The sequence below is a fragment of the Caretta caretta genome, chromosome 1 (assembly GCF_965140235.1).
Source record: "Caretta caretta isolate rCarCar2 chromosome 1, rCarCar1.hap1, whole genome shotgun sequence".
Lineage (NCBI taxonomy): Eukaryota > Metazoa > Chordata > Testudines > Cheloniidae > Caretta > Caretta caretta.
Window position 1 is genome coordinate 161,337,900 of NC_134206.1, and position 27,248 is coordinate 161,365,147.

Below are 27,248 nucleotides of genomic sequence, written 5' to 3' on the forward strand. Positions count from 1 at the left end.
CAAACTTGATGCTTTATCCAATATAGAACAGATTCCTTTAAGCTAGTCTTTACTTATGAAATTTTATTCTGCCAGGAATCTTTTCTTTTGGGCCTGCCCCTTAACACTTAGGCCACAGGTACAATTAAGGATGCTTGATGAAAAATGTTTCCTTAGCTCCTGTATTGGAAACTTTCCCCACTCAATCTGTGCTTTGCGGTTTTACAGGAACATCAAGAAGCGTTGTATACACAATGTTAGGGCATAACTTCCATTGTGTATCAGATAAAATTTAAACATGTCACTTGTACATTTTTATTCTAATATTCTGAGCAATTGGAACCCAGAAACCAATCCTGCAGCATATGCCATTAGTTTGCAGCTATAATTCTGATGATTATTTTCTGTTTGTTTGGTGAGAGGCCTGCACTATTCAGGGACTAATGGCATGAGTTTGAGTTTAAGCACCATGCATGCTTCCTCACAGAGTTCTGCTAATCACATGCACCTAATCTGTGACCAGCAACATCTGTGTTCCAGACCTGGGTCTCTCTTACTGCCACTTTTGCTAAACCATGTGGGAATTTAATGACATGTCAAAATGGTTACTAGAATGATCCCACCAAGGTAATTTTTGCTTGTGACTCATCAGATGATTTGAAAGCTGATTTGCAGAAATGAAACATTTGACCACTGAAACCCACAATGCCACCTAGCCAATGTAATTCAGATCTTAGCAATGAGACAGGAAATAAGCCTGCAATTTAATTTACTGCTATGTGTCTATAATCTAATCAGACTGAAAAGCTGGAGAAGAAGTAGACAGTCAGAACATTTTATTAAAGGACTCATTTTCATTAGCGTTATTGTTAAAAATAATAATGAAAACCCCTCTGTGTTTATTTCTACTAAGACAGAAATAAAATGACAATGTGTACAATTTTGGGACAAAAACTTAGCTTTGCAAAAAGGGCTAAAACAGACACTTGGGATGCAAACACTGATACAAAGTGTTTAAAACATACAAGTGAATATGCAACTGATCAGTCTAAGACAGTGGTTGTTAACCTGGGGTGCTCTTTCGGGGGGTGTGAGACATGCCAGATTTTTTTAGAAGAGGCAAATCATCAAAAACGCAAATTAAGCACAGGCACATACGTACAGCTACTTTGTTTCATTAAACCTCTGTATTTATTAACATTATACGTTTTGTAAAACGATTAATGTAATATACAAACAAAACATTTATTTTCAAGTTTTTAAGCTAATTGTAGTGAAGTTATCTTGCTACAAAATACAGTGTACCGCCACGTTGCGGGGTATTTCTTGACTCATGCGCAGATGATGATGTGGCAGGGCCGCGGCTTTGTTTGAATTCAGTTAGCCGCTAACTGTTAGCGCGTTGGTTACAGTTTACTTCCACAGCAAAACTCCGCAACATCTCTGGGTAGTACTTCCCTATTTTTGTGTGCCTACTGGACTATTATTTGTGGTGAGTAATAACATAAAACTATTTTACATATATTTAATATGCATTTAAAAAAGTGTATGGGCTCCCGTATCTCCATTTATATATTTTTTTCATTTCAGTAACCCTTGCCATGTCGAAGAAACGCAAATGGAAGGACGACTGTGTTCATTACGGGTTCACTTGTACGAAAGAGAAGGATGGAAATCAACGACCACAATGTGTACTGTGCAGTTCGTTATTTTCAAACGCCAATCTCAAACCATCGAAGCTGTCTGAACATTTCAACAAACAGCATGGCGGTGCGGCTGCTGGACATGACATTGACACCCCGACGTCTACGAGGGCACGATTTGATCGTAGCGGAACCTTGAGGACGTTTGGGTTTGTGTCACTTGAGAAGCCCTTGTTACAAGCATCCTATCAAGTTGCATATTTGTGTGCCAAGGAAAAGAAGCCTCATACAGCAGCTGAGGAATTAGTGAAACCTTGTGCATTGGAAATGGCAAAAATAGTATTGGGACCAGATGCACAAAAGAAGCTTCAGCAAGTTCCCTTGTCAAATGGCGTGATCCGTTCTAGAATTCATGAGATGAGCCAGGATATCTTGCAGCATGTTATAAAGATATCAAAGCTAGTCCTCTTAAAGTGGGTATTCAGCTCTACGAGTCAACTGACGTTGATGGCTACAGTCAGCTGTTGGTGTTTGTGCGGTACGTAAAGGAGAAAGAAATCTTAGAAGAATTGTTGTTCTGTGAACCATTGCAATTAACTAAGAAAGTAATTGATGTGTTCAATCTCGTCAAAGACTTCTTTTTGGAGCATAGGATAACGCTTGACGTGTGTGGATCAATTTGCACCGATGGTGCCCCTTCCATGCCAGGAAAAAATTCAGGATTTGTTGCCTGTGTAAAGAAAGAAGTACTTCATATCATGATCACACATTGTATGTTGCACTGTCATGCACGTGCCGCAAAGACTTTGCCTACAAAATTGAAGGATACTTTGTCTACTGTGGTGAGCACGGTAAACTTCATCAGAGGACGTGCTCTAAATCGTCGCCTCTTCCATGCTTTTTGCGAAGAAATTGGTGCCGAGCACATTGTCCTTTTTTTCCATACAGAAGTGAGGTGGCTTTCCCGTGGCCGAATGCTTACTCGTATTTTTGAAATGCGTGAAAAAATAAGTCAGTTTCTTTGTAACCAAAGCAGTAATTTAGTTGATGACTTCGAAAATAGAGAGTTTATCCTTTGCCTAGCGTACATGGCAAATGTATTCACACACCTAAATGAACTCAACACATCTATGCAAGGAACTGGATGAACACGGTAACAGCCAGAGAGAAGTTATCTGCTTTTATTCAGATACTTCCAGTTTGGATAAAGCGTGTTGAGAAAAGAAATTTCACTAACTTTCCTTTTCTTGAAGAAACAGTTGTTTTGGAAAATGAAGGAATGACCATCACAACGGAAGTGACAAACCATTTGCAACAGTTGAGTGACTCTTTCCAAGGATATTTTTCCACTGGAGATCTTGATGTGGCAAAGAAATGGACACTGGATCCATTTCTTTTTAACCTGGATTCCATCAATGATAGTGATTTGATGAAAGATGATCTCATTGAATTACGTGCCAATGGCCGAATCCGAATGGAGTTTGAGACAATGAAGCTTGAGCATTTCTCGTGTGCTCAACTAGCACCGTTTCCACAACCGGCGAAGACAGCACTGGAGATCCTTGTGCCATTTGCCACTACATACGTGTGTGAGAGAGGATTTTCATCACTCTTACACATCAGAACAAAGGTCAGAAACCACCTAAATGCAAGTGATGACATGCGTGTGGCTATTTCAAAAAAAGTTCCTCGTTTCTCAAACCTCATTGAACAAAAGCAACAGCAAAAGAGTCAGTGAGCTGGTAAACTTAAAAGAAGTGTGTAATTTTTCATGGATTCTTAATTTTATTGTGAAATTAAAATAAATATATAATTCTCTCTCTTTCATTCTACAGTTATGAAATATCTAGGTTTAAAGAACTGACCTACTTCAACAATTTTTGATAAGGGGTGCGAGAACATATTTTGAGAACCAAAGGGGTGCAGGCTGCAGTAAAGGTTAAGAACCACTGGTCTAAGACCATGTCTACACTACAAAATTATGTTGACCTAAGTTATGTAGGCAAAGAGCCGCCACAATTATTTTGTCTCTTGTGAGTGTCCACACTACGCTTCTCGTGTAGGTGGTGTGCGTCCTGACCAGGAGCGCTTGTATCAGTGTAGAGTACAGTGCACCATAGATAGCTATCCCACTGTGCAACTCATCACCATCCAGCGCAGGGTGTTTTGGGAAGTTTTCGCAATGCCTCCTGGGGCCAAAATGAGTCATGCAGGAGTGACTGGGAGCAAGGGTTCAACTTCCCATAAAGTTATGTGCTCCATCCCATAATTTCATCTGCATCTCATAATATTTCATGCCTCTTTTCAAAATCCCCACAACTCGCTCATCCCTCCTTGCTGTCCACCATCGCTGGCAGAAACATGCATCCTGCACAGCTCTGACTATTGTGATGAGCATAGTGAGCACAGGCCATCTGATCCTGCAATATTTGCAGAGATGCAAGCGGAGTCATGGATAACATGACAATTCCTTGGAGGTTAGATTGCAGTGGGACATAGAAAGAAACAATTAAAGGTTGGTGGTGACATTCACAGACCAAATGCACAGGGTGGAGTGCCTGTTCTGGGCCCAAGCACAACCTCCCAAGCCAGGCTCTCGCAGGCAGCCACCCTGCTGCACAGAACAGGAAGCCAGAGTTGCCAGTGTGAAAAGTGATTGGTCCTGCCCCCTCTGCTACCCACCTGGGCCTCGCTGCCAGGACAGAGGCCGAGTGTGCTGGAAGGCAGGCGCAGCAGAAGGACAGAGCCCCTCTCCCTCCCTCCTGGCAGACCAAGAAGAAATGGGGGGAGGGTGTGCACTTGACCCCACATGCCTCCCTATGCATCGCCAATGCCTGAGCCCTCCAGCACAGGGACACCAAAATGAGAACTGCATTTACAGTTGAGAAGCGAGCGGCGATTGCACTATGGAAACTTGCAATGCCAGATTACTACCGGTCAGTCAAAAATCAATTTGGAGTTGGGAAATCCACTGTGGGGCTGTTGTGATGTAAGTGTACAGGGCCATTAATCACCTGCTGCTACACAGGACTGTGACTCTGGGCAGTGTGCCGGACACAGTGGATGGTTTTGTAGCAATGGGATTCCCAAACTGTGGTGGGGCAATAAATGGCATGCTTATCTCTATTTGAGCACCAGACCACCTTGCCACAGAGTACATCAACAGAAAGGGCTACTTTTCTATGGTAATGCAAGCGCTGGTGGATCACTGGGGATGTTTTACTGACATCAATGTGGGCTGGGTAAGGAAAGGTGCATGACATGCACATCTTTAAGAACAGAGAACTTTCAGAAAGCTGCAAGCAGGAACTTTCTTTCCCGGCCAGCAGATTACCATTTCCCGGCCAGCAGATTACCATTCCCATTGGGAATGTTGGAATGCCAATAGTGATCCGGAGAGACCTAGCCTACCCCTTACTCCCCTGGCTCATGAAGCTATACACCTGTCATCTCAACAGCACCAAGGAGCGTTTCAATTACAGGCTCTGCAAGTGCAGAGTGACAGTTGAATTTGCCTTTGGTCGTTTGAACAGTCGCTGGCATTGTCTACTTACGAGATTAGCCCTCGGTAAAAAAAAAATCCCAATGGTTATAGCTTCCTGCTGTGACCTACATAATATCTGTGAAGCAACGGGGGGGAAAGTTTCTTGCTGGGTGGTGGAATGGCTGTCTGGTGAATATGAACAGCCAGATGCAAGGGCTATAAGAAGAGTTCAGCACAGAGCTATATGGTTCAGGGAGGCCTTGAATGACCATTTTAATAGTGAGCCACAGTAGTGTGTCTTGCTGCAGTGTGCTCTACCTGGCCTTGCGCTTTTACAGCCTGATATGAACCTTGCAGTGAGTGCTGTGTGTGTAGGAATATAGCATTGCAGATGCAGATGCACCTATTAATATTTTCTGTGAATAATGTTATGGGTTCTGTGACAAAATGAAGTAACAGGATTTGGTGGGTGTCAGGCCTCCTCAGCACCAGACAGCATATGTTGCAAACTAATAAAAATGAATTATGTTCCAAAAAAATAGAATTTTATTCTGTAATCAGGCAAATAAAAAAGCACATATAGAACTTAATAAAACTTAATAAATTAAGTGAACAGAACTTATGAAAGGGAAAGAACAGTCATTTCTATTTCAGGTACACGCACACCAGCCATGTATTTCACAGGTCAGTGTACATGGAGCTGTGATTGTCTTTAATGTCTCCCGGGTTGGAGGGGTAAGGCTCGTGCATGGCTCTGATGCCACGTGGAATGTTGTTGGGGGCAGGGGGGGGCGTCAGGAGGTTCCAACATTGAGTTGTCTATGGGCTGCAGAGGGAGACAAGCATGGGATTCTTGGACCTACAGGTCTATCAGATCCGCAGCATCTCTGTTTGCTGCCTCAGAAGCCCATTATATCTGGTACACCTCCTTCGTCTTATCCTGCTTGAGCTCCCAGACTTTTCTCCTTTCTACTCTTTCCTTCTCCACACTGTCTGCAAGGGTCATCCTCAAGGCTCTGGTCTCATTCTCTAATGCAGCACAGGTTTGCAGCATCTCCTGGAGCATATCATCCCAAGTCCTCTTCTTTCTCCTCCTGACCTGGCTCAGGCATTCCACAAGTGTGGAGGGAGAGACCCTCAAGGCCACAATACCAGCAGCTGAAGATACAACACACAGAGGGTACCATTATCAGTGTATTCACAACAGAAATTGAAACTTAGGCTACTGAACTCACTCCCTTTGATCCACACAAGTTGTAACCACTACATTCTCACTTCTCCTTGAGACTGATACAGAACAGCGCCAGTCACATCATGAGCCATGGTGAGCCTGGGGAGCAGGAGGTCAAGGGGAGAGATTAAGGAAATGAGGGATAGTTGGGGATATCTCACAGGCACGAGTCTATGTGTATAGGGCAGTGGAACTGAATACTCACACCGTTTTCCACAGGCAGTGGTGATTTTAGCCAATATCTCACTCCTGAGGGTAAAAGAGACAGAGAGAGCCCAGCCGGTGCTGGCATCCTGATGCCACCCAGGCCAATACACTGCTAGCCTGTGCACTGCAATGGTGTCGGCTGACGTAATCTGAGTGGTGTGGGAAAGTATACTACCACAGCAGCAAAAATAAGGCAGTCCTCCCTAGAAACTTTCAGCAGAGAATTGCAAAATACCTCCATGAGAGTTACTTCGAGATCTCTACGGAGGATTCATGGGATACCCCGGTGCACATAAACAACTGCTCTGTGTGGCCCCTCTGACTAACTCTAGAGGGGAATGAAAAGCACATAGCAACTTACCTCTCCTGGTTGTTTCACTGCCTCTCCTAGCACAAGTACAAAAGAGTAAATCAACAGATGTGTCCTGCTACTTTGGGGGTTCCATTCCTGCAATTTCAAAGCAAACAGCATACTTACCAGAGGTTCCTTCCCTTGCATCAGGCTAGGCCATGCTTGACTGTCAGCACTGGCTGGACTGCAGTGGAGTCAAAAACATGGCCTGGCTCACTACACAGCTGGATCACCTAGTCGCCTGTCCCCCATACTTCTCCTCCTCTCCTTCGTCCACCTCCTCTTCCTCTCCGTTCATGGTGGAGGCCTGTGACTCAGGCTCCTCCGAAGTATCCACGGGGCTCTTAGGGGTGAGGGTGGGGTCTCCGCCGAGGATGGCATGCAACTCTTTGTCAGAGCAACAGGTCTGCGGCTCCTCACCAGATCGATTGTTGGCCCGCCTGGCTTTCTGGTAGGCCTGCCACAGCTCCTTGGCTTTCACACAGCACTGCTGTTTGTCCCTGTTGTGGCCCTTTTCCTGCATCCTCTGCCCAATCTGCTCGTTCATGTTGACGTTTCTACAGCTGGATTAGAGCGCTCTGCCTGCCCAGCCTCTTCTCCCCACAGAACCAGGAGATTTAACACCTCTTGGGTACTCCAGGCAGAAGCTCATCTGCAGCATGGAGCCAGCTTGGTCAGCTGCAGACAACAATGGAGAGCTGCTAGGTGTGTTTGCCAAGTGGGGCAATGAGGAAAAGGAATTTCAAAAATTTGCAGGGCTTTAAAGGGAGGAGTGGCTGCCTGGCCCCTGGGCAGCAGAGTTCACGACAGTAACCAGACCAGTGAGAGTGGGGCATTGTGGGACAACTCCTGGAGGCCAGTAACAACCAATGTAAGTAACACAATGTCTACACTGACACTGCATCGACCTAACTGCACTGACCTTGCCTCTACGCTGCTCGGGGAGGTGGTGTTATTAAGTCGGTGTAGTGGGCCAGTTAAGTCAGCGAGAGCAAAATTTAAGTGTAGACACATCCACAGCTAGATCAATGAAAGCTGCCTTGCGTCAACCTAACAGTGTAGTGTAGACCAGGTCTAAGAGGTGGTTTTGTTTTGTTTTTAAAAGGAGATCGTTTTTAAAAAGGCCATTTAACTGCACAGTTCTTTTAAGGAAACTTTCTGATGACAGGATGGGTTGCCTTGGGCACTCACAAGGGCATCACATCAAAAGAAATTAACATGAGAACATCTGTATAAATCATACACAAAATAGACATTCAAACAATACTAATGCTTATACCTAATCCTATAAAAGCCAGTAAACACACTGCTGACAGCTCTAATTCCAGCATTATCCCATCTCATTGTGCACAGGAATTTAAGCACATATGGTATACAGGGCACAACATCACCTAGTGCTCCAAGAGCTTTGTGAGGAGGAATGACAGTTGAACTGCAACCCAGCATTCCCTAGTTTATGGCTTTAAATATGGGTAAACAAGGTTTGTCTAATTTCAGACTCACATAGGTATAGTGGGATAGAACATTCAGCTCAAACAATATTAGGACAGAGAGTAAAACAAATACAGAGACATTTAAAAAAGGAAACCAGAGGTGGGGGAAGGACCTCAACGTTTATTATTTTTTAATATCTGGTGATTCTTAAGCCAGTGTGGTACTTAGTGGGGGGTCTTAGTGGGGGGTCATGATTTTTGAATGCCTGGAGCTGTCAATACTGTATTATGCATTAGTTACACATAGTTGTAAAAGGTGTGACTCACATTAATGTTATCTCAGGTCAGAGGCAGCTTCAGATTTTAAAAAGTATCAGTAAAAGTCGATTGTACTAACAGTTCTGAATAAAAATCTTGGCCTGTGTTTTAGTATCAATACACGGGACTGAGGGCATACAAAGTATCATAACAGCTTATACTGTATTGGTGAACAAAATATGGAAATCAGAAAATAGGAATTCTGTTCTCATCTCTGCCCCAGACCTGTTATCTGTTGTTTGCATTGCAGTAACTTTAGGCACCCCAACCAGGGCCCCCATTGTGCTAGGCATTGGGTACTTAGATAAAGTAACAATCCCTGCCCATGTAACCTTTAACAGCTCTATGCCTCAGCTATAAAATCATTAAGGCCCTACTTGAATCCCGGGATGATCTTCAAATAATTGCGGCTGAATTGAGGACAAGACATGAAAAATCATGGAAAAGTAATAATGGACTTTTATTAATAGCAGCAATTTGGAAAAGCCAGAGTTCACCTATTCGTTTTTTTAAAAAATCCTGGAATGATATAAACCCTTAAGTGTTATATTATGCCTGCTAATTTTTTTGATAACCAGACATTTTGCTGCAACTATATTACATTCTTTTTTTTTTGTTTTGTTTTTTAAAGTGACCGGTACTGTCAGGGTTCCTTCCCCACTCTGAACTCTAGGGTACAGATGTGGGGAGCCGCATGAAAGACCCCCTAAGCTTATTCTTACCAGCTCAGGTTAAAAACTTCCCCAAGGTACAAACTTTGCCTTGTCCTTGAACCCTATGCTGCCACCACCAAGCGTGTTAAACAAAGAACAGGGAAAGAGCCCACTTGGAGACATCTTCCCCCCAAAATATCCCCCCAAGCCCTACACACCCTTTCCTGGGGAAGGCTTGATAAGAATCCTCACCAATTTGTACAGGTGAACACAGACCCAAACCCTTGGATCTTAAGAACAATGAATAATCAATCAGGTTCTTAAAAGAAGAATTTTAATTAAAGAAAAGGTAAAAGAATCACCTCTGTAAAATCAGGATGGAAAATACTTTACAGGGTATTCAGATTCAAAACACAGAGGATGCCCCCCTGGGCAAAACCTTAAAGTTACAGAAAACAGGAATAAACCTCCCTCTTAACACAGGGAAAATTCACATAAACCAAAAGATAAACTAATCTGCCTTGCCTGGCTTACCTGTACTGGTTGCAATATTGGAGACTTGGATGAGGATGGGTTGGAGAAGATGGATTTCTGTCTGGCCTCTCTCAGTCCCAAGAGAGAACAACATGTAAACAAAGAGCACAAACAAAAGCCTTCCCCCCGCAAGATCTGAAAGTATCTTGTTCCCTTATTGGTCCTTATTGGACCTCAGGTGCCAGCCAGGTTAGCTGAGCTTCTTAACCCTTTATAGCTAACAGGATGTTGCCTCTGGCCAGGAGGGATTTTATAGCACTGTATACAGAAAGGTGGTTACCCTTCCCTTTATATTTATGACAGGTACAATGTAAAATTCAAAAGACTAAATGTCTTAACACAACTGCTGTAGAAATTGAGTCCAGTCACTTTAGCCTTTTACATTGAATGTTAGTGCAGTACTAATTGGATACTCAAAATGTATGCAAAATTGTGGACTGTATAAAGTAGGCTAATTAAAATCAAAATTGCAGAGGAAGACAAATATTGCAGGATCCCCAGTTTCTGCAATATCATGAAGTAGGGCTTTAGTGATAACACTTATCTCTGTGGTGGGGCTTACTTAAGCAGTGACTGTGAAATTATTTGAGTCCTGAGATGCTATTTTGCAACTCTACTGCACCTATTATTTTGTGTGCCAGTAGTAAATGCCAAAATACAGTAGTAAATAATAATAATAAATAATAAATGCTGCTCACACATAGCATGCCCTTTTTGCTATCATCTGTACAGATTAAGGTAAACAATCCCTCTCCATCACCAGTGCAAGCCTGACTCCACCCCTTTACCACTCTTGCATCTCAGTAGGGACAAGGAATGGATAGTCGACTCATAGATGGAACAACAGCTCCTTTCCTCCAGTCCCTTGGAGGGGATTGGACTGGGAGTTAGAATCATAGAATATCAGGGTTGGAAGGGACCTCAGGAAATCATCTAGTCCAACCCCCTGCTCAAAGCAGGACCAATTGCCAATTTTTGTTCAGCTGTTGGGTCCCTGCTGTCCTCCTCTCCATTCAGGAGGTGCCTGAGGGGGTAGGGGTGTGAGATGTGGGTGTGGTGAGTTAGACAGTGGGAGATGGGGATGTGGGGTGGAAAGAAGAAGAATACATTAAGGGGGATATGATGAAATCATCATGCTCATGCTCTGTTCAGACACTGCTCTTCCATGCACTCAAATGGTGAAATTTATGTCCTTGTGGAAGGCCCATTCAAGGCCCTCATGTACATTACTGAAGTCTCCTTCACCCTTGTGTGGGTGAGGGGATGGTGCAGATAAATCAGCCATACAGGGTGCATTCTCTTTGTGCCAAAGGTGGGCTCCATGAAAGCTCTATATAGATCAATCTAAAGGGGTACCTAAGGTGGGGCCCACAGGATCTGATCTCACACATAGCTCCCAACAGTCCCAGGTTTCACAGGACTATCCCACTTTGACCTCCCAGACCGCCTGCCCCAGTTGAAGTGACTTCTGGTCCATGGGTCTGGCTGGGCTTGGCTCCCTATTCTGTGCACTGTGACCTACCCTCGGTGCACGGGGTTGCAGCATCACTGTTTTGGTCCAGCTCCCCTGACAGGTGGGCAGCTGGTCCACATTTGAGTGAGTGATGCTGCTGCATCCTGGCAATCACTGGTAGTTTCATCTGTTGTGGAGTAAAATATTTTCATCTATATCCCTGGCATCCAAAGTTTACCCACTGACCAACTGTCCATAGGTGTCCAGCAACAGCAGAGGGTAACTGGTCAGCAAGTTTATAGCAGCATTAAAGCTGGCAAATAAAGTTGATGCAGTTCTCTGATCTGACACGATAAAAACAATCTTTCTGATGGGCTGACAGAGAACTATTTATGTTCATTACATTGCTGCTTCTGTTGTGGCTCGGCATGCTATCCTGTTTGTCTGTTTGCAATATGAGCTCAAGCCTACATTTGGCCAAATTCACCCACCCCGTCCCTCCCAGATACTAGTGCTCTGGCATGTATTTCAAAGTAAAAGAATACAGTTATTCTGTATTCAGCACAATCCTGCTGAATGGATGAGTTATTGTAAAACTGAAGTGTAAGGGCTCAATACTTCAAATACACAGGCCTTCACTTGCCCTCAGCTGGCTAAGTGCCTGCAATGTGACCTCTTTCCTCTCCCCTCCTCCGCAACCATGCAGTGGACTGATATATACACTATCCAAGCCAAACATTAACACACACAATTGTTATCAGGGTCAGCAAGAATTAAAAGCCTAAATATGTTGTTTACATTTTATGAACTACATTTTATGAAAGCAGGCTCTCTCAGGCAGAAGCGGCTCCGTGCCGCTCTCCAGCTAGCTGCCAGGGAGAGTGGCCGGACAAATGTGTGCGATGAGACGCAAAGAGAGAAGGACAGACAGCTCCCCTTTCCCCCCCCAACAGATAATGGGCAGGGAGAGCGCTGCAGCCCCAGGCTTGGCACAGGGTGGGAGGGGTCACTGGGCAGGGAATACACATGGGTCAGTCATGTGTTCTCCCCTATAGCTTGTGCCCCCATAGTATGGGGAGGCACTAGTCATCTATGCCTGGCAGGCTGCCCCCATCCCTCTCAGCTCCCCCTTTCCCTTTGGGAGTGGGAAGAAGCCGCCCAGGCTTCTTGCCCCTGCAGAGCAGGGTCCAGGTGCCCCAACTTCTCACCGCTCTTCCACCCCCCCCTACTACCTGCCAGGAGCTGGGCAGGTTTGTCAGTTTCACAACTCAGCCATGAAATTGACAAGACGGTCAAGGGTCCCAACTGAGCAAGGTGGGGGAAGCCGCCTGGGCTTCTTACTCTGACTTTTTGCTGAAGAATTGCCACTTTCAGGTCTGTTATTGAGTGGCCATAGAGATTGAAGTGTTCTCCAACTGGTTTTTGAATGTTATGATTCCTGATGTCAGATTTGTGTCCATTTATTCTTTTGCATAGAGACGGTCCGGTTTGGCCAATATACATGGCAGAGGGGCATTGCTGGCAGTAGGAGAACACTTCAATCTCCCTGGTCACTCAATAACAGACCTGCAAGTGGCAATTCTTCAACCAAAAATCTTCAAAAACAGACTCCAATGTGAAACTGCAGAACTGGAATTAATTTGCAAACTGGACACCATCAGATTAGGCCTGAATAAAGACTGGGAGAGGTTGGGTCATTACAAAACCTAAACCTAATTTCCCCAATACTAATTTCCCCCTACTTTACTCACACCTTCTTGTCAACTGTCTGAAATGGGCCACACTCATTACCACTTCAAAAGTTATTTTTCCTCCCTTGGTGTCCTGCTGTCAATTGAATTGTCTCATTAGACTGACCTCACACTTGGTAAGGCAAATCACATCTTTTCATGTATTTATACCTGCTCCTGTATTTTCCACTCCATGCATCTGATGAAGTGGGTTCTAGCCCACAAAAGCTTATGCCCAAATAAATGTGTTAGTCTCTAAGGTGCCACAAGGACTCCTTGTTGTTTTTGCTGAAACAGACAAACATGGCTACCATTGTGAAACTTGTCAATTTCAGGGTTCCTGCTGAGAAATTGACAAGACAGCCAAGGTAAGTAATACAGTGTCTACAGAAACTGTATCACACCAACATAAGCCCTACAATGCTACACAAACAGGTGGCTGTGAAATTATCTAGTTAAAATATAATCATGCAAATCATTATTGTGACCACTGTTATATACTTGCAACGAATCTTATAAAGAGTGTAACACATGGCTGGAAAGGATTAAGCATCTTGCAGGCTAACTAACCCAGAGTCAGCCTGTAGAGACATGTTAGAAATGACAATTAAGGCCTTTCAAGGCTAGATAGGCTAGAACTTTGAAATGCAAACCTCTATTGTTAAAGAATGAAAGGCGATACTAATTGTGTGTATCTTAGATGATAGCCATGTAATCAGACAGTTCCTGTCTGTCACTATAACTATTAATTCAGAGATCAAAAGGGAATATTAACATTTAGATGAATCTTGGGTGAAATACTGTCATTGTCTATATTTCTCTTTGAAGTTTGTAATAGACTACCTAATGGATAAACTGCCCTATGTTAATTTGTGTAACTAATTACAGGTGAAAAGAAAAGGAGTACTTGTGGCACCTTAGAGACTAACCAATTTATTTGAGCATGAGCTTTCGTGAGCCACAGCTGTGGCTCACGAAAGCTCATGCTCAAATAAATTGGTTAGTCTCTAAGGTGCCACAAGTACTCCTTTTCTTTTTGCGAATACAGACTAACACGGCTGTTCCTCTGAAACCTGTAATTACAGGTGGTGCTTAGGAAACAAGAGGTTACATCAAAAGACTATTGTTTACCTATGACTGTATGGTCAACCAAAACTATATAAAAGACCTTTGGGTCCTGATCCTGACATCTCAGATCTGCGTAAGCTTCATCAGGGGTGGTTTGAGTTGCAAGACTGAGGTCCCAGTTCATTGGCAAACACCCTGAATATGATATTGGACATTGGACTATAACCTATGGACTAAATTCTAAAAGAACTCTTTGCAACTACAAAGCTCACCATCTCTGCTGTGTATCTGAAATTCAAGAATTGAACTCATGTCTGTCGGTATATTGATCTTTTAACCATACTCTGTCTCTTTTCTTTTTTAATAATTTTAGTTTAGTTAATAAGAATTGGCTGTAAGCATGTATTTGGTTAAGATCGGGAATATCCATTAACCTGGAAGGTAATGTGTCTGATCCTTTGGAATTGATGAAATAAGACTTTCAGAAATCTTCATCACATTTGACTTGGGTACCTGGATGGAGGCCTGAGGCTGGGTTACTGTAAGGGAACTGTGTTGTTGGTTTCTGGGCAACTAGTGAGGTAATAAAGAAGCTGTTTTGTGCTGGCTCGGTAAATGTAAGTATTGAAATATCCACCAGCTTTGAGGTTAGTCAGCCCCATTCTTCGCAGTTCACCGTAACTGAGGGACCTCAGATGCCCCCCCTGGGATTCTGTTCACAGTAGCAAACCCTTTTTGTGTGGGACTAGGATGATCAGCAGAGAGGAACCCCACCCTCTGCCACTCTTATTATGAAGGGAAATGATTGGACTTACTGAGAATATGTAAGGTATGGGCCCAATCCTGCAAGCACTCTGCATGGCAGTAGACACAAGGAGCACTTCTAAGTGCATTGACTCATCTCCTTTTATAATTACAAATTGATTCTTAGAAGGCAGGTGAGCACATAAAAAGGTCAGATATAACAAGAGCTTATAAAGTGACATAAAAAGATTTCGGAGGTGTCATAACCACGAACGGCAGTAAGGAACATTGGAGGAGATATGGTATTCTCTCTCCTTAAGAATGAAACCCCCTTTTCTATTTATTATACAGCAGTGTACTTCTTAAGAAAATGTATCAGCTTACAGGATTTCTAAACACTTTAAGAGATAGTTAGGAAATGACTTCAATGGTTATCACTTTTTCAAGCCAACCATCTGGTAAATCTAGATGCTAAAATTAAGTGTTGATCTTCATCTTTCCTTAATGAATAGCTCTGCATCAACTAAGTGCTTCTATTAGGATATCTATAATAGAGAATGTATTTAAAATATGTAAAGATTTAGTAAGGGAAAAATATATACAATAGATTTCACTCCAGAGCTTAACTGATTTTCACCAGCTGAGGATCTGGTCTATGGCATCAAAATGTAATCAGGTTCACTGGACTCACTTTGGGAAAATATTTTACTAAGTCAATAACATATTGCAAATAAAGATCCATATGAGTAATTTTTAAAACAGCAACAATTGAGCTAGACAGAAAAGGCGGGTGACACGGTAAAATCTTGTATTGGATCAGCTTCTGTTGGTGCGAGAAACAAGCTTTTGGGCTACACACAGCTCTTCCTCAGGTCTGGGAAAGATACTCAGATTATCACAGCTAAATACAAGGGTGAACATAAATATTTAGCATAAGCAGGTTTCAGAGTAACAGCCGTGTTAGTCTGTATTCGCAAAAAGAAAAGGAGTACTTGTAGCACCTTACGGTTAGTCTCTAAGGTGCCACAAGTACTCCTTTTCTTTTAGCATAAGCAGTTAGCACCCATTAACACCACTTCACCTTGAATTGTCCTTTAAAATATGTGCAAACTACTTATGCTAACCTATCTGTTCAGCCTTGTATTTAGCTGTGACACCTTTCCCAGACCTGAGGAAGAGCTCTGCTCTGTCCAGCTGGAAAGCCTGTCTCTCTCACCAACAGAATTTATTTAGTCCAGTAAAAGATATTACCTCACCCACCATGTTTCTCTAATATCTTGGGACCAACACAGCTACTGTAACACCACATACAACAATTGAGTTACGCAGACTTACACCTTTTGAGTTTGGGCCAGTCGTGTTTTTATTCTGTTTCAAAACAAGAAGCATTTGAAGTAACAGCCAAACTGGAGGCTGCATCAGTAATACCAGTACAATTTAAATTCTGAATTGATAAAATTCACAGAAGGACAATACAAGACTGCTACAAAATAAGGCTTAAGTGGGACTTAAGCAATGTGTGTTCCTTGTGCTGGCCCTCTGTATGAGATGAGTTTCATGCTATATATATTTAAAGTTTATAAAAAAGGGCACTTTCCATTCCTATTGCTCTATAGTAATACTACAATAAGAACAATATGACTTCTTAGAAAATCACTCAAGCAAAATATTTTGTTAAGGAATAGTTAAGTTTACAGGCCCATATCAATAGTCTGAGTGTATGTTACCTTTTGAGAACAGTGGTGTTTAACAACGCATAAACATAACACACCTGTCTAACATTAGAAATCCAGGAAATGCAGAATTAAAGTTGTGCTTGAACCATTTTTACACAACTAACAAAAAAAATAAAAAAAAGTCAACCAAAATGTGTTGACATTTCAGAAGCATAATATTCATATACAGCTAACAACGACTGAAGATTGGGCTCAAAAAATGCAAAATTTATAACATCCATCTGGCATTGATCACCTTTCTTAGCAATAGTAGTAAATTGCTTTAGCAGTGCTTAAACTGATGCATCTGGATGATAAGCATATGTAATCTACTGTTCAGGGCATGTTATGTGTCCCTTTCATTTCAGTGCCTTATCCATAGAAGAAAGGAATCTGCTACAGATGCTAGCTAGGTGAATATACAGTAGCTCTGATTCAGGAAAGCACTGAAACGTGCAGTTTTAAGCATGAGTAGTCTCATTGGCAGCAATGATTTAAGCACGTGCCTAAGTGTTTTAAGGAATTGGGGCCTTAGTCCAGAGGCTCATGCTTTAGTCTCACATATTCAATTCTTGGGAATAACCAAAATGATAGCCATTGCACACACGTAAAAAAAGTCTGCAGAGTGACTTCAGTCATGCTTGCAGCCTTTCCTCAAGGACAGCTGATTGGGAACAAAGATAGCTAGGTATGACTTTCCTTCAATGATCAAAAATCAGAAAAGAGTAAATCTGTGCAAGGTAGATGGCAATTTATACAGCCATTTAAATAATCTGTGCTTGACTACAGATTAGCAACCCAACAGTATTTTCCTTATCGCTGTTCTCATACTTTACATCTCATTTTTTCATATAAAAACAAAAAAGGTTGGTAAAATGGGTCTAAAAAGTCTACAATAAAAGTGTTTCAAGCTGAAAAGCTCTGTGTTAAGCAAGGTTAGTAAGAGCTTTGTCATTTCTCTGTTATGATCCTTTTGAGGCATCAGTGGGGCTCTACTTAGTTGCCAGCGACAGTGACTCGTCCAGAGAATGGTAGCTTTTTCAGTACTTTTCAACTCTTCTGCTCTGGAAGTTTCTTAAGGAGGTGGTGTCGGTGTAACTGTAGAGATGCAGTTACAGTTATGTGCATGCACTAGCCAGTTTGTTTACTGTGTCACCGTGATTGAGCGATTGCTAAAGCAGGGCTGCAATCTGAGCTCCTCTGGGAGCTGGATATAAAAGGAAATAGTCCTTTCCCAGTTCCCACCTCCCCTGGATTTCCAGCTCTCTCTTCTCATGCCCTTTGCTTCAGCCAACGTGTTGTGCTGACAGCTACAGCAGCAAGGTTCAAAACTAAAATCTCCAATATAGCTTTTCAAGAGACAAAAAAAAAAAAAAAAAAAAAAAAAAGGGAAAAAAAAGGGGGGGGAGGAATAACTGGGAACAATTTTACTCTTTTCACTTTGGTTCTGGCTTATTCCTGGAAACAATATCCACTATGCAACAGCATTAAACCCTAGCAGAGTCACAAAGTATTGATCAAAAGTAACTATATATAATTTCTGCTGCAAACAACCTAGCTCAATATTTTTAGGGCAATGGGCAACAGAATAGCCTATTTTGTATACACCTATTGTATATATTATTTGCAAAGAGATTTCAGTCTATTAACTGAAATTATATTTAGACATCAATATATTAATTGCAATAAGAATTTAAATACACACAACCCACATTTATTAACTATAATTCTCCATGTGTGGAGGCACTTGCAAGAATTAGCTATTAGATATGAGACTAGAGACATCTCACTGTTTCCCTCCCATTCAGACCCAGGCTCACCTGGTAACTAATACATACATATCCCATACTTAGATTCCAGTTAATTCACAAAAATACTGATCCTGATAGAGAGAGGGTAGGGGTGAAACATACATTACATGAGTAACCTACCGCTGTAGACCCAGAAGATGTGGCTACAAAGACTTTGATCACCATTTTGACCGTTATAGAAGAGAACCACCAGAACAATCCTGTTATCTACAAGTCACCGGAGCCCTGAGAGTGAGCCTGACATGCAGCAGCTCCCAGGGCAGCCAGAATCCCTTCCCAAATGAATCTCCCCTCCACATCAATCTAACCAGTTTTAGCCTCTCCCTCCCACTGTTATCCTGGGCTTTCCCAACTTCATTGGCTCTTTTAGGTATTTTGGGAGCCTAGAAGCTGGGAGAGGATTGGTTGGCAAAAGTATCTATAGCAGAGAGACTTGCACCTGCCCCTAGCCTCTTCACTTTAGAATTGACCCGGTGACAGTCCATAAAAGGCAAGGGAGAGCGGTGCACCAATCAGACAGGGCAAGGGAAATGCTGGTGGGGAGGGGAGGGGAAAGAGTGTTGGAAGAGTTTGCAAAGCTGCAGAACAAAGTTTAAAGGGATGTCAGCATTTTCATAATAATCCCCTGTATTCAAGAGCTCACACCCACTCTTGGACTAAAATAAGGAGCCTCAGTTTGAAGTTTATACGTAGAGTAACACCCACAAACTCTACCTTTAAAAACAAAACAATTTGGAAACAACAATTCTGAGATCAGCCTGAACTAAAGCCGCAGTTTCAAACACTCTGAGGCTTTGCGAAATTCAGATCAGGATCCAAACTTTATGGCTCTATTTTCTCTTTACTATATATGTTAGGTCATTGTGAATTAATTTTGGGGTGGGCAAGATGGGGGGGAGGCATGCGGATGACTCTATGCATGAGACACTAAAAAAGAAGTTTTTCTGTACTCTATGTGGCCAATGAAGATCCCATGGTACTTTTTGTAAAAGTAGGGCCAGGTTTCCTTGTGAAAATATTCTCTTCTCTGAGTAGTACAGGGCACTGGTTTTCCATGTGATTGCTGCTTTTCCTCCCATAGACGGCTGCCTGTCAGTGGTGCTGAATACACATATTGTTTAGCTTTTGGGGATCTTTCAGAATGAACTTTATTTTAGGAATGTGAAATATCACATTTTTAAACTGTAAGGGCCAAATTCACAACTGGTGAAGTAGGCTCATCTCCATTGATTTCAATGGAATTGAGACTCCTAATGCCAGAGGTGAATTAGGCCTCAAGAATTTAGGCCTCAGTTCTGCAAAACTTTTTAAAATGTTTAACTTTAAGATTCAAGGCTTCAAGGCTCCAATCCTGCAAATGCTTAACACTGAACATAATGCTAACTATAATTGACTCCAATAGAGTTATACTTATAGTAAGTAGTAAGAACTGCACTTGGCAAATGACTTACTACCTATTTGGACCATTATATAATTTTAAAGATACATTGCTCTGTTGTGTGAAAAATTATTTCCCTCTTTATGGAAATGGAATTCTGAAGAAATTTATTGAAAACAAACAACAGAATGTCAAACAAACAACAGTGTCAACAGAATGGACACTTTATAAAGTTCACTATTTCTCAATCTCTGTCACCTGCTTCTCCAGTAAGGAGGCGAGAGGCAGTCTTACAAGTAGTGAAGACAGGTAGTAAAAAACTTTCGCTGACAATTTTTCTAAAAAAACAACAAAAAAAGAAACTATGCCAAAAAAAAATCGTACTTCATGCTAAAACTCAGCGTACAAGCATTTACCCAGGAGACTTTTTTTTACTAAATGCAACAAAAATTATTTTAGAGCAGAGCAATTATATGAATTCAAAGAAACTTGGACCCTGTTTTTTGTTAAATTTGGATAACGAATGTTGAGATAGCTCAAATAATGCCAGACTTCCATTGCATCTGTCCTCTCTGTTTTTTTCCCTCCATCCTGCCCCACCTCCACTCCCCTCTTTCCTTTTCTTATCTGGTTTTATATTGTCTGGTTGTGCAGCTCTGACAAGCTGTAAAGTTGTATAACAGAATAATTCTACTGGATAGCCTGCAAAAATGTGCAATATCTGGTAACATATACAAGCTGAGTCATTTACCTTTTTCAAAAAGAAAAGGAGTACTTGTGGCACCTTAGAGACTAACCAATTTATTTGAGCATGCTCAAATAAATTGGTTAGTCTCTAAGGTGCCACAAGTACTCCTTTTCTTTTTGCGAATACAGACTAACACGGCTGTTACTCTGAAACCTGTCATTTACCTTTTTGTATTTTTATGATTTCTTTATTAAAATAAATTTAAAAAATCACAAAATAAAGATTTTAGCCAGTTTTCAACTATTACTTTTATTTATTGATTTGAATAGCATCTTTTACAGGCCTCAAAATGCTTTGCAGAATTACAAATGAAGGGTCTCATCCTGTAATCATTTTCTACAAGTCATAGTACCAACTATCATGAATAGTCATGCCACTAATAATTATTAAACATACCAGTATTCACAGGATGGGGCCATTAAGGCATTTAGTACCTTGCAGGACTGTGACAAAATGATGAACAGTGCATTACTCATTTTTATTACCCAGCTATCAAGAGCAAGATCCTGTAGGCACTCTGTACCTGAAACTCCCATTGAACAGGATCTGGCCCAAATTTCTATTGATTTAAAACGTTATATTCAAGGTTTATGCAGTGGGGCACAATTCTTTTTATTCCCAGGTTTGAAGAAAATTGTTTCAATGTTTATAATTATATGAGTAAAATATCTATTTAAATTTTTCATTAATATTTTTTATCCTAATATGCTCAATTAATTTCATTTCAGCCCCTCCTTTCTCTGGAGCTTGAGAATAAGGCTGGGTGTGTTATTGCCTCCTCTCTCTTTGGGATAGCCTGTAAGGGAGGATTTTGCTGTGTGTGTTTCACTCCTCAGTCATAGGCTCCCTACAGCATAATAGCACTGCTGGGATTGTAGCGAGAAGAGAGCCTGGTGTGTTTCTAAGGCATCAGACATTGGGGGTTATTACATGGATCTGATGGAGCGAGCAACAGGAGCGATCACTGCTGCTGTTCACTGTAAAATAGATCCGGGGTGGCCTTCCCCTTTCAACCCCTGTGGGTGGATATTGGGGGCTCTGATAACTGGTGTAGGGGGCAGCAAGGCAAACACCACAGAACGCATTTATTCCCGAATATAGAAAGCAGGGGCGGGGGGGGGGGGGGAGGGGGTGCGAAGGCGAGGAGAGGAGAGAGCGTGTGGGAGGGATCGAGCAGAAATAGGAAGGCGAAGGCGGCTGAAGCAACAACCCCCCCACTGAGAACACTGAACTACAAGCCCCAGGATGCACAGCGCCAGAGTGCCCCGTTCCCATAGCAACAAAGAAATGAAAACAGCTTCTCCCGCTAGGGCAGTGGAGAGAGCCAGGTAACGAGGGGATGAGAGCCCCTCCCTGTGCGGGGTGGGGGGGGGCAGGGGAGTGGGGGGGCAGTGCGGGGAGAGAAGGGGGGGCTTACCTGTGGGGGGGCAGGGGAGTAGAGGGGACAGTGCGGGCATGGGAAGGGGGGGGGTTACCTGTGGGGGGGCAGGAGAGTAGGGGGGACAGTGCGGGGAGGGAAGGGGGTCTCTATCTGTGCAGGAGAGAGGTGCAGAGGAGCTCCAGGGGGCCCTTCAACCAGGTTGACCTTCCTGGCAGCATCTCCATCCCTTGTAGGGCTTGTGGTGTCCCAGGTTCTAACTCCATCCCATTCCTGCCCTAAGCCCATTTGTTCTTCAGACTGAGGCGGCCTGGTGGTGCCCTGGGCCTTGGACTGGCTGATTGGGGGACCCACTGAACCATATGGTAACACCCTCCTCACCCAGGCTGTGCTGTCCTGTTCTTTCTTTCGACTGTCTTCAAACCATAATTAATCTCTCCCCTCTCCCCACTCCTCACCCCTATTTTTGCTGCTTTTGGATGCCTGGGGCCAAATGATGGTTGAAACGGAGTTTGTAAACCGTGTTCGAATGTAGACCCTTGCCTAATACCTAGGCTAAAAGATGATTTCTGATCCCTGATGGATCATTGCAGTGGCCCAGAATCACGGCGGCAAAGTACTGCCCCTGCCACTCTTCCCACCCCATCTGCTCCCAGAATATCCCATGCATTAGGGTATCCCTTGTGGGGAGAGAGGAGAGGTCCCTGCACAGGGGTAAATTCCCCTGACAGGTTTCATATGATGTGAAGAGGAGGCAGAGTGAACCCCACACAGGAAGCAGTCCTTCGAAGAATCACAATTTAAAAATGGCACTGCTGAAAGCGTAACTTAATCTGTTGTGCTAACTCCTAGTAGCTCCAATAAGTAAAATGCAGTGAATAAGCAATTACACAGCCTCTGATTTGTTGTTCCGATCTCATGTGAATAATAACTAGAAGTGTGTGAAATATTCAGAAACAAAAACCCTCAGGTATTTTCTGTCTTGTTATCAATATGAAAATTGCCCTATTTTCTGAAAAACTCACCAAAATTCACAGGTCATTTTGCTCAAAAACTCGAGTGGAGGGAGGAAAGGACACATTTTCAAATGCAATTGCGCCTCTTTGAATATATGGCAAAAGCACATGAAAATGTACCTAAGTCAAGGACTCATACATCTGGAAATGTCTTAGTTTGATGTTATTTTCTGAATAAAATAGAGTTTATTATTTCTTTTTATCCTCACTATTTAATATGAACTCCCCGACTGGTACACTAAATTTTGTCCCTCTTCTGAGACTCCTGAGAACATATGCCTATATGGTGTTAAGCTCTTAAATAACAAAGATTATGTATAGTATTCTCTCTCTAGAATCTAAGGGTTTGTCTGCACAGCACAGTTAGCCTTGAGTTATAACTCGAGCGTTATCCCTAACTCAACTCCCATCCACACACAAAAATCTCTAGCTGGAAGTAGATGGTGTTAAAGCTTGAGCTAGCTGGCCTGTCCGGGCATGTCTACACTGCATCTGGGAATGAGCCTTCTGGCTCGGGTCCACAGACTCATGCTTGCGGGGCTTGTGCTAGCACTATAGAAATAGCTGTATAGACATTGCTTTGACATTGTGGCTCAGTCTGGAGCATGAGCTCTTAAGCCCCTTGCCAGGCTTCAGAGGCCAAACTCCAGGCTAGCTGCAGCGTCTACAAAACTATTTTTAGAATGCTAACATGAGCCCTGCTAGCATGAGTGTGTGGACCTGGACTGGGAGGCTCCCTTCCAGATACAGAATAGCCATGCCCTGGGGAGTTGAAGCTCCAGTGCTTCTAATGCTCGAACTAGTAATGTAGTAGGGTTACAACAGGTCCAGTTACAACTCAGCAAGAGCTTCTCCAGTCACTCTATGCTGCTAAACAAATCACTCTGTAACTCCAATGTTGAGTTGGACACAATGGTGAAATGAGGACAGACACATTGATGGATTTTAAGTAGCAGGCCACAACTTTTATTAAATTTTAAATACAGGGGAGGGGTGCTACCTGCCCATCACATATACTCTCCTGTACCAGCAATTTAATTGTTTCCAGTGTGGGAGTTACAGGGCTCCTACCATATAACCCATAACTCAGGGTAAGCTCTTTCACTGATGGCCCCATCAAGTTTCCCTACCCCTTGAGGCTGACGGGTGGCATTTGTTTTGAAGTGTGGTCGCACTTGAGCTAGGCTAGCTCCAGTGCATTAATCTGAGTACTAACTTGAACTAGAGTGGCCAGGTGCTCGGTTTTTGATCAGAAAGTCTTATTGAAAAGGGGACCTGACAATGTCTGGTCAGATCTACTGACTGGACACCCAAAGTCCGGTTACTGTGGGTCGGGGAGGCAGGGAGGCGCAGAGTCATCACCCTACACCAGCCACTATTTAGCCGGGGCTGCCTTCTATGGGCATTGCAGCTCCCAGCCCCGGCTCTGCAGGCAAGTACCTCCCAACCCGGGCAGAGGTGGGGGAGAGAGGGGAAGAGCAGCAAGTGACGGGGGGAAGGGGAAAGAGGAGCAAATGGGGGTGCTTCCTCAGGGGGATGGGGCAGGGAAGGAGTGGGACCTCAGGGGAAGAGGCAGGGAAGGGATGAAGCCTGGGGGGAAGGGGTTGGGCAGGGACAGGTCTTCAGGGGGAAGGTGTGGGGCAAGGATGAGGAAGGGGAGGTTCTAGCTCTCCTGCTGGAGTGTCCGTTTTTTAAATATTACAAAGGTGGCAACCGTAACTTGAACTAATTGTTGCAGTGAAGATGAGCCCTAAATTATTGCCTTATTTCAGCCCACACAATTGTCTGTTTCTATTAGACTTAAGGAGAAAATATACTTTTGAACAGGCAAATAAATACTATGTTTTTTCATGTTTATGTGTATAAACTGACAAACATTCCACTCCTGATAGGTCATGGAACCCATTTACGATGTCCTCTACTAGCAACACAATGATGGCCCTAGATGACTGTTTCCTCCGTATTATAGTGCCAGAAGATAGTAAGTCAGAAAGCTACACAAGAAGCAGAGGCAGTAATGAATCTCCTAGGACCAGTAAGAGCACCAGAAGCAGCAGTAGTAGCAGAATTAATGATTATAGTAGGTGCAGTAGAGAATGTGAAAGTGAAAGTTCTCATGTTAACTACTCTGATGATTTTCTCACTGACTATTTGGAATCAGCTGGCAATAGCAATTATTTAGAACTGTCAGGAACCAAAGAGAAGAAACTACAGAAGAAAAATAAGAAAAATGATCAGCCAAAAGGTAAAAAGAACATTGTTCTTGTTTCCCCACTAATGAATTAGATTTTTGACAATAGCTAAATAATATACATATGAAGATTGGTACTATCCCCAATTTTGACAGTTTTTGTCTTAATATGTCACATAAAATAAAAATAATTTTTTTGTTTTAGGTCTATTTCAGTCTCATTTGTCAGCCAATGTAATATTGAATTAGCCATATTATACAAAATATATTCCTTCTGTGTAAACACTAACAATAAAGAAAATATCCCCCATCAAACCCACATTTTTACTTTCATGTCTGGAAATGGATTTCCTTAATTTCCACCATTCAAGTGCACAAAGTGACTGTAAAACTCAGGGGCCAACTCCTACCCCGTCCAAGACCCTTGCAGGGTCCCAAAAACGTGTCCAGCCCGAGCCTGAACGTCTACATTGCAATTTTATAGCTCCACAGGCCTAACCCTGCGAGCCTGATTCAGCTGACATGAGTCAGCCATGAGTCTTTTATTGCAATGTAGACATACCCTTTGAGCCTTCTTCCATGCAGCCCCATACAACTGGAATTCCCAACTCCCATGACCTCATCCATCATGCCTCCACCCCTATCTCCTTCAAGCCCCTCCTTTTGAGATACTTCTTCCAAAAGGCCCATAAACCTAGTCTTTCCCTCAAAGAATTGTTAATAAGACAGACTAGAGAAAATAAACAAATAAAACTAGAACACACTATAGTGAAAAATCATGGAATTAACAGGACACCAGCTAACTTCACTGTGTAATCACTTGTTTGTGTAATCCCCTCCCCAACCTTCATCTGTAACAAGATCCAGTGTCTGGAAGTTAAAGCCGGACAAATTCAGGCTGGAAATAAAGTGTATTTTTTAACAGTGAGGGGTAATAAATCACTGGACCAATTTACCAAGGATTGTGGTGGATTTTCCATCACTGGTAATTTTAAAATCAAGACTGAATATTTTTCTAAAAGCTCTGCTCTAGGAATTATTTTGGGGAAGTTCTGTGGCCTGTGTTACACAGGAGGTCAGACTAGAAGATCACAATGGTCCGTTCTGGCCTTGGAATCTATGAATCCGTCAGGTCTGGCCTTACCATGAGGTGAACTGCAGCGCCTCAGGTGCTAGACTGTGGGGGGGGCCAATAGGACCCAGAGTTTCAGAGTTTTGGCCCAAGTGAGGGGGCATGGGGGCGTCATTTGAGCTCGCCACCTCAAGTGCCAAAATGTTGTGGGCTGGCCCTGGAATCCGTGAATCTATTATGTTTTCTACTTAAAGCCTGTTCTTGTAAATAGTTCATATCCAGAACTCCCACTGAGTTCAACAGGGGTGCTTAACAGGACCTGGCTCTTAGATTGCCAGCTGTTCAAGGCAGGGACCCTGAATGCATATTTATCTTTAAAATGGCTAGGAGATTTTGGGTGCTATATAAATTATAATACTAATTCTCTAGAAATGCACTTCCTGGAATGCCTTAGAGTTACTATGAAATTGAATGTATGCATAAAAGCAAGGAAAACAGTCAGACTTATAGTCCCAACCCTTTAAATTTTCAGTTATACTTCAGAAAGGGACATTGATGCTTAGTAGTGGTACCCTTAGAATTTCAGGCTGTCAAGAATATTTATCAAATACAGTATATAGAATGGAAAACTGTATAACTATTCTAAATGCCTGATAATTTAAACAACACTACATATGTGTTTCTAAGCTATTTTTTATTTAGTTCAAATCAAAAAATGGTTTTAAAGTGATACAATTGGTACAGAATTCCTAGATGCAGGTGTGTTAGGAAATGTGTTATTACCATCACTTTGTTTTCTGAATTTTTGCAGTAAGTTATTGTTTTCTTCCTTCTTCATCATGAATTGAATTTTCCTAATCTAGGGCCATATCCAACTCCACTGAAGTCATTGGGAGTCTTTCCATAGGGAATTGGATCAGGCCCGTACAACCTAATCCTCTGACAAAACACACACTGACTTCAATAAATTACTCAGAGACAAACTTTATTTTAGGTGGCGCTGGGGAGACTGTTCTGTAAGCACATCCTACCAGCCCCAGAGAAAGCCTAATTTGTCTCAGAGAAAGCTGTTGCTGGAATATTAACACTAAGGCTATCTAGAGTGAAGAT

At 42.6% G+C, this 27,248-nt stretch overlaps 2 protein-coding genes across 8 annotated transcripts in view; one reads left to right on the plus strand and one right to left on the minus strand.

The window, feature by feature from the left end:
- SH3BGR (SH3 domain binding glutamate rich protein) overlaps positions 1-18,678 on the minus strand; it is a 51,166-nt gene extending 32,488 nt beyond the window's left edge. Inside the window, exon 1 of one of the 4 annotated variants that reach the window (XM_048866685.2) lies at positions 18,476-18,678. In XM_048866685.2, the coding sequence (XP_048722642.1) occupies positions 18,476-18,520 (45 nt within the window). In that variant the 5' untranslated portion in view covers positions 18,521-18,678. The remainder of the gene's footprint in view (positions 1-18,475) is intronic. The other 3 variants (XM_048866694.2, XM_048866666.2, XM_048866676.2) reach the window with 3 other exon arrangements.
- A 3,062-nt stretch (positions 18,679-21,740) lies between these two features.
- LCA5L (lebercilin LCA5 like) overlaps positions 21,741-27,248 on the plus strand; it is a 30,669-nt gene continuing 25,161 nt past the window's right edge. For all 4 annotated transcript variants that reach the window (XM_048866633.2, XM_048866641.2, XM_075132686.1 and 1 more), the window contains exons 1-2: positions 21,741-21,809; positions 24,768-25,120. In XM_048866633.2, coding sequence (XP_048722590.1) covers positions 21,769-21,809; positions 24,768-25,120 — 394 coding nt within the window. In that variant the 5' untranslated portion in view covers positions 21,741-21,768. The remainder of the gene's footprint in view (positions 21,810-24,767; positions 25,121-27,248) is intronic.